The sequence below is a fragment of the Rhinoraja longicauda genome, chromosome 6 (assembly GCF_053455715.1).
Source record: "Rhinoraja longicauda isolate Sanriku21f chromosome 6, sRhiLon1.1, whole genome shotgun sequence".
NCBI lineage: Eukaryota > Metazoa > Chordata > Chondrichthyes > Rajiformes > Arhynchobatidae > Rhinoraja > Rhinoraja longicauda.
The window spans coordinates 35,955,742-35,967,877 of NC_135958.1; the positions used below are offsets into that span (position 1 = coordinate 35,955,742).

General features: G+C 42.4%; 1 protein-coding gene across 1 annotated transcript in view; it reads left to right on the top strand.

The window, feature by feature from the left end:
- zfhx3b (zinc finger homeobox 3b) overlaps positions 1 to 12,136 on the top strand; it is a 326,530-nt gene that overhangs the window by 274,019 nt on the left and 40,375 nt on the right. Inside the window, exons 4-5 of the mRNA XM_078400782.1 lie at positions 1,158 to 1,282; positions 3,784 to 3,984. Coding sequence (XP_078256908.1) covers positions 1,158 to 1,282; positions 3,784 to 3,984 — 326 coding nt within the window. The remainder of the gene's footprint in view (positions 1 to 1,157; positions 1,283 to 3,783; positions 3,985 to 12,136) is intronic.

A 12,136-nucleotide genomic window follows, 5' to 3' on the forward strand; every position in this document is an offset into this window, starting at 1 on the left:
AGAACTATATTCTGCACTTTGTATCTTCTCCTTCCTCTACCGATTGTACATGAGTTTGACTTGATTGTTTTTTTATGGAGAGCATTATCTGATCTGATTGAGTAGCATTCAAAAGAAATCTATTCACTGTACAATAACAAGTGACAATAATAAACCTAAACCTTTTGTATTTAGCAAGATAAAATGTTTTGTAAGTCACAGGGATCAGTCCTGGGATTTCACTTTTTAAAAATGTAAATAGATGACTTAGATAAAAGTTCTTTCCAAAGGAAGCTACACATGGATAATGAAAGGTTAGATGGGAGCAGGGAGGTGCAGGTAAACATTTTGCAATTGAAGTATAATGTGCACATTTGTGAAATTGTCCATTTTAGCAAGGAAAATAAAAACACACAATTCGCAAAAAACGAGTGTGCAGATAGAGCAATTAATTAGAATAGCCTACAGAATCTTGCTGTTTATTCTTAAGGGAAATGAATTCAAAATTAGGGATGTTTTGTTTCAGTTATATAATTTGTTGGTGAAACCACATTTGAAATATTATGTATTAAATGGGCCTACTTATTTGCAGAAGAATGTAAATTATTTAGAAGCAGTTCAGAGAAAGTTTACTAGACTAAAGCCTGGAATGTGTGAGGTGTCATATCAGGAAAGATTAGACAGGCTTTGCTTATATTTGCTGGAGTTTAGAAGAGTGAGAGATGATGTGGATTGAAATATATGTAAGATCCTTAGGGTCTTGATCGGGTGGATGTGAAGAATATGTTTTCTTTTCTGGGTGTATGAAGAAATAGCCATCGTTGTTGTTTAAGTTGTCTATTGTTGTTTAAGAGTTGGGTGTCACACATTTAAGATGGAAACGTGCCAATAATTTTTCTTGCAGGCGGTAACTCCTACTAGAATTAAACTGTGTTTATTTATTTTAGATTAACTAGTTAGAATTAAATACGTTTTATAATCAAAATGCCTTGAGATTTTGTCATTTTTCATGAAAGAGTTTGTTTCATAAATTGTAGTTGCTGGATAGATCTCTATTTTTCTCAACTAACAGATATTGTATTTGTATGCTCACATCACAAAGTCGGGACCTAGTTGATTATATGTATTATTAAATGGAGTGACTTGGTCTTAAACTTAAATTCTCCCTTTGATTTCAGTATCCGTAGGAGACAAAGAACAACAGGACTCAGCGTCTACAAAACGATCATCACTACCTGATAGCATGGAATCCCCTCTTTCTTCAAAAAGGCCTCGACCATCAGAGGAACCAAGTCCAGAGCAGGTAAATATCAAGGATACCTACTGCGGCACAAGGGAAATCACAAGCTGCTCTTCAGTTTCTGTGCGTTTACACTATCCTTAGTTCATTTCTCCATGCATAATTATTATAATTTTCCTCCTGATAGATCAGTTTACATTATCTTTACTTCTGAAGCAGCTTGAGACTTTTATCCTCAGCTGTACCAACTGAAAGTCCTGCACCGTTTCACACATTTACCTCAGCACCCGCCTTGGTAAAGGCATACACTGTGTCTGGTTCCTGTTGACATTCTGGCTGTCATCCTCCTTGATAAATTATATCTTTTTCGCCTCAGTGCTCAAAGTACCGAATCTACTTAGCCATTGCATCTTTTTTGTTCCCATAGGGTTGAGCTTATTTATACAACTCAAGAGTGTATCATACTGGGAGTATGTAATGGCTCCGTTGGTATTGGAAGGGAGAATGTGAATAGATTAATCCATCATATGTAAACCATTTTGGATGTGAGATGTGTTACTTTGGATGTGAGACGATGGTAGACTCTGTAGCTGGAACATTCACCATTGATCTGTTCTCTTTGTACGCAGGCTTTCCTACTTTATACCCCCAGTGTCTTGGTATTTTATGCTGATTTTCAGCCCTTACACCTAATTCTGGTCATTCTTCTTGATTAGTATAGGTGTCAGAGGTTGTGGGGAGAAGGCAGGTGAATGGGGTTAGGTGGGAGAGATAGATCAGCCATGATTGAATGACAGAGTAGACTTGATGGGCCGAATGGCCTAATTCTACTCCTATCACTTATGACCTGATGACCTTGATTCAGCCCATACCATTCATTTAAAAGAATTAATCGTCCATTTTTGGTCCTGAAATTGGATATGAAGCTAAATGTTTTATTACTTGTCCAGGAGATGAACCGTGAGTATCCTTTACACTACATAACAGATAGCAAGTGTGTAGGTAGGAACTGCAGGCGCTGGTTTAAACTGAAGATAGACATAAAAAGCTGGAGTAACTCAGCAGGACTGGCAGCATCTCTGGAAAGAAGGAATGGCTGACGTTTCGGGTAGAGACCCTTCTTCAGACTCGACCTGAAACATCACCCATTCCTTCTCTCCAGTGATGCTGCCTGGCCCGCTGAGTTACTCCAGCTTTATGTGTCTATAACAGATAGCAATGTGTTTCTCAGCATCCTGGTCAATATTCTTTCCCTCAGCCAACAGCACCATGAAATTAATTAGCCCTCCCTCCGTCTGTTGTTATTTCTAGGATATGGCTGCATTTTAAATTTCCAGGTTTCATAGTAATTTGCTAAAGAGTAAATCCAGAAGGGATCTGAATAAAATGATAGGAAATTGTATGAAGGAAGACTGCAAGTCTCCAGATGAAGAGTAGACACCAGCATAGTTACAACAGGATGAGTATAATTTTGTGATTCTATAATTACTTTAAAGTATTTCAGAACAAGCTAAAGCAGTGGAATAAAACTGCAATTCCTCTTCTTCCAATATCAAATAATCAGTTCCTCAGACAGCTCAATTAATCATCTGTCCTCTGAGCCTTACCCATTTGTTTTGCAGCTTTACCTGGCTGCATGACAACCAGCATTCGGAGGCCAAAGCTCACCATCATAGCACAGTCTGCAATTCCTTAATTTAGACTGGACCAGTGTTTCAGTAAGTGAGCGTAATACAACAGGGAAAAAAAAATGCAGTTCAATCTGACAGACAAAAAAACTGAAGAAAATGCATCTTCTCTCCAGTGAAGTAGAAGGAATTCAGGGATGGAGGAAATGCGAGAGATAAATAGCTGGGGAAGCACAATCCAGCTCAATTAAGCACCAAATAAAAAACACATTTTGTAAGTAATGTAGCAAATACATTTGGGCTGCGGCGGAGTTGCTGCCTTACAGCGCTTGCAACGCTGGGGACACGGGTTCGTTCTTGGCTACTGATGCACCCTATATGGAGTCGTACGTTCTCCCCGTGACCGCATGGGTTTTCTCCGAGATCTTCGGTTTCCCCCCACACTCCAAAGATATACAGATTTGTAGGTTAATTGGCATGGGATCATTGTAAATTATCCCGAGAGCGTGCAGGATGGTGTTAGTGTGTGGGGATCGCTGGTCGGTGTGCCCTCGGTGGGCCGAAGTGCCTGTTTCCGCAGTGTGTCTCGAAACTAAACTAGATTCAACTAAACATTGTGTCACTCTGATAAGATGGCTAAGAAGAAAATACTGGGTGTTTACACTTCAGGAAGGGATCTTTCCAAAGAAATTGACAGGAATTCTCCGTTACTCTCCTTGGAAGTCTGTAAACTAAACTAAAACTAAAAATCCCAGGAACATGTTGTTTGCCTCTCTCTGTGTGAATTAGATGATGGATGAATTGAATGGTGTGTTAGAAAGGCAAAAGGTGCATTCATGTAAAATTGCAAGAGAAAACATGCAAGGAAAAGTTGTATGATGGTACTTGCAAAAGTGTTGTGGCAAAGTTTGAATTTCTTTTCTCATTCACCCGTAGATGTATCAATGTCCGTACTGCAAGTATAGCAACACTGACGTAAACCGCATCAGGATGCATGTATTATCGCAACATTCCGTGCAGCCCATGTTGCGCTGCCCTCTCTGTCAGGATATGCTCAACAACAAGATCCACCTGCAGCTCCACCTGACTCACCTGCACAGCGTGGCTCCTGACTGTGTCGAAAAACTCATCATGGCGGTAAGTGCCAAGTTCATGATACATGGCCTCAATTACACGAATCCTGAGACTTCCTCTTCCCTGCAGAGTTGCATTTCTGCACCAACATTTAGCGCAGTTGCTTGAAATGATAAATCTTTGAAACATAAATCTTTAATAGCAACAGCGGAAATCTAAACTACAGCATACATTTCAGTCCTTTGTTCGGTGCAGTAGAAATGAGATGTCCCCATTTTCTGCAATAAGCAAGAGCACCAAGTTACACAACACCAGCATTATTTAATAACAACATTTTGGCTGTGCACGTCTCTATTACTCTGTACTTTGGCAGTAGAATTAGATTGATTCAAAGGAGAAAGAGGGATGAAAGATGCCCGCTAAACAAGGTTATTGGTTTCGGTAAAATATTCCACCTCTGGATTAATGTGATTACCTAAGTATAAGTCATTCATAAGTGGCAATAGAAGAGACAACCCAGATTTCTGTGATTGTCTATATTTATGTCAATTTCACTTTAAAAATTAAATGATTAAAGATTATTAGCTGTAGAATGAGGATGTCAGAGTTTCATCATAATTACTGAATGTCTAATGCACACCAGAAATGTTAGCAGTCCAATATTTTCCAGCCAAAATAAACTTTTGTTAACCTAGACTGAGCTAGTTCTCCAAGTACTTTGGCGAGAAAATATAAAAGCAGATACATAAGTATATGAGTACTGATACATCATTTGATTGTGTCTGTTTCATTGAGGAAGCATGAATTTAATGTTAATTATTATTTACCTTCTGTTAGCGTTTGTGCAAATGATGTTTCAAATGAGGGTAATCTTTCACGTTTGGAAGTCTAGATAGTTGCCTCTTTGGACCCTGAATAAGTAGGCACTAGATAACACGTTATTAAATGCAGCTGAACAACTGACATCTTTCAATATGTTGACGAGCTGCCATGAAAAAGAAAAGTTATTGTTTGTGATCTGCTTCCTTTTTAACCAGGCATTTCTAACCATGTGAAAATATTGTGCAGTAGCTTGCAAAGTGCTATTGCAACCATAGAAAAGGCAGTTAATGACTACCGTGTGCAAGAACCCTGAGGTAATTTTTGTAGGCAAACATTAAAGAGATATAATTAAATAATAAAAAGTGGCATATCGCGAAGTACTGGAGGAACTTGGCGGGTCAGGCAGCATCTGTGGAGGGAATAGGAAAAAAAACTGAATCGAAGGTAGACACAAAATGCTGGAGTAACTCAGCGGGTCAGGCAGCATCTCTGGAGAGAAGGAATGGGTGACGTTTTGGGTCGAGACCCTTCTTCAGATTGATGTCAGGGGAGGGAATGAGCAGTTTTGGGTTGAGGCCTTTCTGTTTTGGGTCAGGACCTCTCCTCAGAACCAGTGTGAAAAAGGGTCCCAACCCGAATCATCATATGTTCATTCCCGCCACAGATGCTGCCTGATCTGCTGAGTTCCTCCAGCACTTTGTGTTTTGCTCGTTTCCAGCACCTACAGTTTCTTGCGTCCACACTAGGAATGGCACAATGATAATCACACAGGAGGCCATTCAACCTACTGTAACCATTCCAGATTTATATAAGATCAATCCGTTTAATACCACTCCCCTGCCTTCTTCCCATAGCCCCACATATTATTCTTTGCATATCCAACTGTGAAGATAGCATTGTTGAGAAAATGGTTGAAATAAGCCACAGGACCACGTGCTCATAAAAAACAAAGAAGTTACAATGAACCTTGATAAAACACTGAATTATCAAAGTGCAGTTGAATCTGCAGTCACTATTTTGGAGTAATTCTGGCAAATAGAACATAGAATAATGCAGTCCAGGCACAGGCTCTGCTGCCCACAATGTCTGTGCCGAACGTGATGCCAGCTTAAACTAATCTCCTCTGCCTGCTCATGATGCATATCCCTCCGTCCCCTGCATATCTTTATGCCTATCTAAAAGCCTCTTAAACGCCACTATCAATATATGTTTCCATCACCGCCCCTGGTAGCACATTCCAGGCACCCACCACCCGCAGTATGAAACAAAATGGTCCCTTACATAACCTTGTGTGCTCACTTTCACCACTCACCACGACTCTCACGTTATGGAATGGTCACAGCACTAAAGGGAGCCATTCAGGCCATTTCCCAAACCAACCTTCAGGCTTCTCCATGCGAGATGGAGGCCCATTTTTTTCCAATTGGTTCACGATGCATTTCAATGTGCAGTTAGACTGGGAAAATCAGGTTGGTACTGGATCCAAAGAGAAGAAATTTGTAGAGTGCCGACGAGATGGCTTCTTAGAGCGGCATGTGGTCGAGCCTACTAGGGAAAAGGCAATTCTGGATTTGGTATTGTGTCACAAACCGGATTTAAATAGGGAGCTTAAGGTAAAGTAACTCCTTGGACGTAGTGACAATAAAATGATAAAATTCAGCCTGCCGTTTGAGAGGGAAAAAATTAAATCAGATGTGTCAGTATTACTATTGAGTAAAGTAACTAGAGAGATAAACGAATCTGATTGAGTTTTTTGAAGATGTGACCAAAAAGCTGTCGACGTTGTATATAATAGACAATAGGTGCAGGAGTAGGCCATTTGGCCCTTCAAGCCAGCACCACCATTCAATGTGATCATGGCTGATCATTCACAATCAGTACCCCGTTCCTGCCTTCTCCCCATACCCCCTGACTCCACTATCTTTAAGAGCTCTATCTAACTCTCTCTTGAAAGCATCCAGAGAATTGGTCTCCACTGCGTTCTGAGGCAGAGAATGCCACAAATTTACAACTCTCTGACGGAAAAAGTTTTTCCTCATCTCTGTTCTAAATGGCCTACCCCTTATTCTTAAACTGTGGCCCCTGGTTCTGGGCTCCCCCGACATTGGGAACATGTTTCCTGCCTCTAACATGTCCAATCCCTTAATAGTCTTATATGTTTCAATAAAATCCCCTCTCAACCTTCTAAACTCTAGTGTATACAAGCCTAGTCGCTCCATTCTTTCAACATATGACAGTCCCGCCATTCTGGGAATTAACCTAGTAAACCTACGCTGCACGCCCTCAATAGCAAGAATGTCCTTCCTCAAATTTGGAGACCAAAACTGCACACAGTACTCCAGGTGCGGTCTCACTAGGGCCCTGTACAACTGCAGAAGGACCTCTTTGTCCATTATCCTAGTTACATCCTCAAAAAATTCGAGACGATTAGTCAAGCATGATTTCCCTTTCGTAAATCCATGCTGACTCGGAACAATCCTGTTACTGCTATCCAAATGTTCCACAATTTCTTCTTTTATAATTGACTCCAGCGTCTTCCCCACCACTGATGTCAGGCTAACTGGTCAATAATTTCCCGTTTTCTCTCTCCCTCCTTTCTTAAAAAGTGGGATAACATTAGCTACCCTCCAATCCACAGGAACTGATCCTGAATCTATAGAACATTGGAAAATGATCACCAATGCGCCCATGATTTCTAGAACCACTTCCTTAAGTACTCTGGGATGCAGACCATCAGGCCTGGGGATTTATCAGCCTTCAGTCCCATCAGTCTACCCAACACTATTTCCTGCCTAATGTGAATTTCCTTCAGTTCCTCTGTCACCCTACGACCTCTGTCCACTAGTACATCTGGGAGATTGTTGGTGTTTTCCTTAGTGAAGACAGATCCAAAGTACCTGTTCAACTCGTCTGCCATTTCCTTGTTCCCCATAATAAATTCACCTGCTTCTGTCTTCAAGGGATTCACATTTGTCTTAACTATTTTTTTCCTCTTCATGTACCTAAAGAAGCTTTTACTATCCTCCTTTATATTCTTGGCTAGTTTACCTTCATACCTCACCTTTTCTTCCCGTATTGCCTTTTTCGTTATCTTCTGTTGCTCTTTAAAAGAGTCCCAATCCTCTGGCTTCCTGCTCATCTTTGCTATGTTATACTTCTCCTTTATTTTTATACAGTCCTTGACTTCCCTTGTCAAGCACAGTTGCCTCTTTCTCCCCTTAGAATCTTTCTTCCTCTTTGGAATGAACTGATCCTGCACCTTCTGTATTATTCCCAGAAATACCTGCCATTGCTGTTCCACCGTCTTCCCTGCTAGGGTATCTTTCCAGTCAACTCTGGCCAGCTCCTCTCTCATGCCTCCATAGTCCCCCTTGCTCAACTCCAATACTGACACTTCCAATTTTCCCTTCTCCCTCTCAAATTGTAGATTAAAACTGATCATATTATGATCACTACGTCCTAATGGTTCTTTTACCTTGAGTTCCCTTATCAAATCTGGTTCATTACGCAACACTAAATCCAGAATTGGCTTCTACATGGATTTCAGCAAGGCATTTGCCAAGGTTCCACATGGTAGGCTGCTCTGGAAGGTTAGATTGCATGGGATCCAAGTAGATCCAAACAGAGCTAACCGACTGGATAGAAAATTAGCTTCATGGAAGGAAGCAGAGGGTGACGGTGGAAGGTTGCTTTTCGGACTGGAGGCCTGTGACCAGTGGTGTGCCTCAGGGTTCAGTGCTGGGCCCATTGCTGTTTGTTATCTATATCAATGTTTTGGATGAGAATGTACAAGGTATGATAAATAAGTTTTCAGATGACAGTAAAATGAGTGGGATTGTAAATAGCGAAGGGTTATCAGAAATTACATCAGGATTTTGATCGGTTGGGCAGGGTGGGCTGAGGTATGGTTGACAGAGTTCAATACAGAGAAGTGTGAGGTGTGGCATGTTTGGGATTTTTGTGTCTATCAGGGAGAAACTATAGGCCGGTTCGCCTGACTTCAGTGGTTGGTAAGATTTTAGAGTCCACTAGATCAAGTGGACCCGTTGGGCCCAAACCTCTCCTGCATTGGTGCAGCACACTCTCCTCCCCCCTCCCCACCTCTTCCCCCCTCTCCACCTCCCCTCCCCACCCTCTCCTCCTCCCTCCCCCCTCCCCTTCCCATACTTCCCCCTACCCTCTCTCTCCCGTCCCCCCTCTCTCCTCCCCTCTCTCCTCCCCCTCCCACCACCCCTTCCCTCTCCTCCCCCTCCCCTCCTCCCCCCCCTTCCCACCTCCCCCTCCCACACCCTCCCCTCTCTTCCCCCTCACTCCCCCTCCCCCTTCCTCTCTCTTCCTCCTTCCCCCCTCCCTCCTCCCTCCCTCCCCCTACTTCCTCCTCCCCTCCCGTCTCCCCCTCTCCTCCCACTCCCTCCACACCCCTCCCTCTCCTCCCCCTCCCACCACCCCCTCCTCCCCCTCCCTCCACACCCTTCGCTCTCCTCCTCCCCCTCCCCTCCCTCCCCCTTCCTCCCCCTCCCTCACCCTCCCCTCCCTCCCCTCCCTCACCCTCCCCCTCCCCTTCCCCTCCCCCCACTCCATCCCTCTTAACCCCCCTTATCCTCCCCTCTCCCCCCCCTCCCTACACCCTCCCTCCCAAGGAGATAGATTTAAACTTAAAAATGTGAATAACTTAAAAAATATAACACCGATTTCAATGAAACCTCTTCCATTAGCACCAAAGAGACGACGGTGAGTAAGGTGGGCCTAAAATTGTCGTGCTATCGTGTACCGTTTTGGCTATAGTCCAGGAACAAACAAACAAACAAACGAGAGTTTTAGTATATAGATTATTAAGGATGAGGTTTCCAAGTACTTAGAAGCACAAGATAAAATAGGCCAAAGTCAGCATGGCTTTGTGATGGGGAGGTCTTGCCTGACAAATCTTTAGGAATTCTTTGAGGAAGTAAATAGCAGGATAGACAAAGGGAAGTTAGTGGATGTTGTTTACTTGAATTCCAAAAGACCTTTGATAAGGTGATGCACAAGAGGCTGCTAAATAAGATGAGAGTCCATGGTATTAGAGGGAAGATACTAGAATGGTTAGAAGATTGGCTGAATGGCAGGAGGCAAAGAGTGATAATGCAGGGGGCTTTTTCTGGTTGGCTGCCAGTGACTAATGGTGTTCTGCAGGGGTCAGCATTTGGTTCTTTACACTTCACGTTGTATATTAATGATTTGGATGATGGAGTTGATGGCTTTGTTGCCAAGTTTGTAGATGACAAGAAGATAGATGGAGGGTCAGCTAACGTGAAGGAAACAGGGAGTTTGCAGAAGGATTTTGGTTAGGAGGTTAGGAGATTGGGCAAAGAAGCGGCAGATGGAATAAAGCATAGCAAAGTGTGCGATCATGCACTTTGGTCGTGGGAATAAAGGCAGAGACTATTTTCTAAATGGGGAGAGGATTAAGAAATCGGAGGGGCAAAGGGACTTGGGAGTGTTGGTGCATGATTCCCAAAAGGTTAGTATGCAGGTTGAATCAGTAGTAAGAAAGGCAAATGCAATGTTAGTATTCATTTTAAGAGAACTAGAATATAAAAGAAGGGACGTAATGCTGAGGCTTTATAAGGTGCTGGCCAGACTGCATTTAGAGTATTGTGAGCAGTTTTGGGCCCCATATCTGAGGAGGAATGTGCTTGCATTTGAGAGGGTTCAGAGAACATTTACAAGAATGATCCCAGGGATGATTGGATTAACGTATGATGAGCATTTGACAGCACTGGGCCTGTACTCGCTGGAGTTTAGAAGGATGAAGGGAGATCTCATTGAAGTTTACCGAATAATGAAAGGCCTGGATAGATTGGATGTGGATAGGATGTTTCCACTGGTGGGAGAGTCTAGGACCAGAAGGCACAGCCTCACAATAAAATTAAGTACCTTTGGAAAGGAAATTAAGAGCCAGAGGGTGGTTAATCTGTGAAATTCATTGCCGCATACGGCTGTGGAAGAGAAGTCATTGGGTATTTTTAATGCAGAGATTGACAGGTTCTTGATTAGTAAAGATGCAAAGATTAGAGAAGGCAGGAAAATGGAGTCGAGAGAGATCCACAATGATAAATCAGCCATGAATGAATGGCAGAGTGGACTTGTTGGGCCGAATGGCCTAATTCTGCTCCTATGACTTATGAACACGTACTTATGAATTGTACAGGGTGTACTGTGCACAGTTATGCACCTATTACAAAGTACACACTAGGCTAAACCATGGGATGAGAGAGTTGTGGTGTTGTAAATGGCTGAAGCAGCTGGATCTGTAATCTTCAGAACTTCGAGGCATGAGGGTGATCTTACTGAAATATGTGACGGAGGAGATGTTGAAATGGTTCCATCAGTGGGAGAGTCTTAAGCAATGGAACAGTTAGAGGATAAGGGAGTGGTCATTTAAAACTACGATGTGTCGGAATTTGAGTTTTCAACCTGCCTCTTCACGTTCAATGCTTTATGCATGCATACCCCAAATTCATTTGCTCATGCACCCCTTTTGGAACAGCATCTTTTATCCTCTAAGGTCATAAGGTCATAAATGATAGGAGCAGAATTAGGCCGTTCGGCCCATCAAGTCTACTCCACCATTCAATCATGGCTGATCTATCTCTCCCTCCTAACCCCATTCTCGTGCCTTCTCCCCATAACCCCTGACACCCGTACTAATCAAGAGTCTATCTATCTCTGCCTTAAAGATATCCACTGACTTGGCCTCCACAGCCTTCAGTGGCAGAATTGCACAGATTCACCACCCTCTGACTAGAGAAATTCCTCCTCATCTCCTTCCTAAAGGAACGTCCTCTACTTCCTCTCTTCTTAATCTACATCAGAATGAAACACCAAGCATTTCTCTGCATTAAATTGCCTATCTTGTGCCTGCCCGAGTCCTGCAGCAATCCATCAACATCAACATCGCCGTTCACAAAACTGTCACATTTTGTGTCTTTTGTTAAGTTAGAGTGATGTACACACTTAAACTTTAGAATGATAAAAAGCATTGGTTCCACAATGATCCCTTTGGTATGCCATGATCCACTGTCCTTGCTCAGCTCTCTTCCATATCTGCTTCTTCTTGAAGTTTTAAAAAAACCCCTTCTTACAATTTACTCTTCATTGCAGTTGTGTATCAAATGCAAATTTGGAAATTATGCCTTTCACTCCTGACTTCAATGTATGAATACATATTAAGCAGAGGTCCTGCCCCTGACTCCTGGGAAAATTCACTGCACACTTTCATCTGAAGAGCAACTTTCAATTGTACTCTTTTCTGTTAATTCATCGATTTTTCATCTATGATACTATAGCATCTTTTATAATATATCCGTGAACCTTGATAACAAGCCTATTGTGGAGTACCTTATCTAAAGTA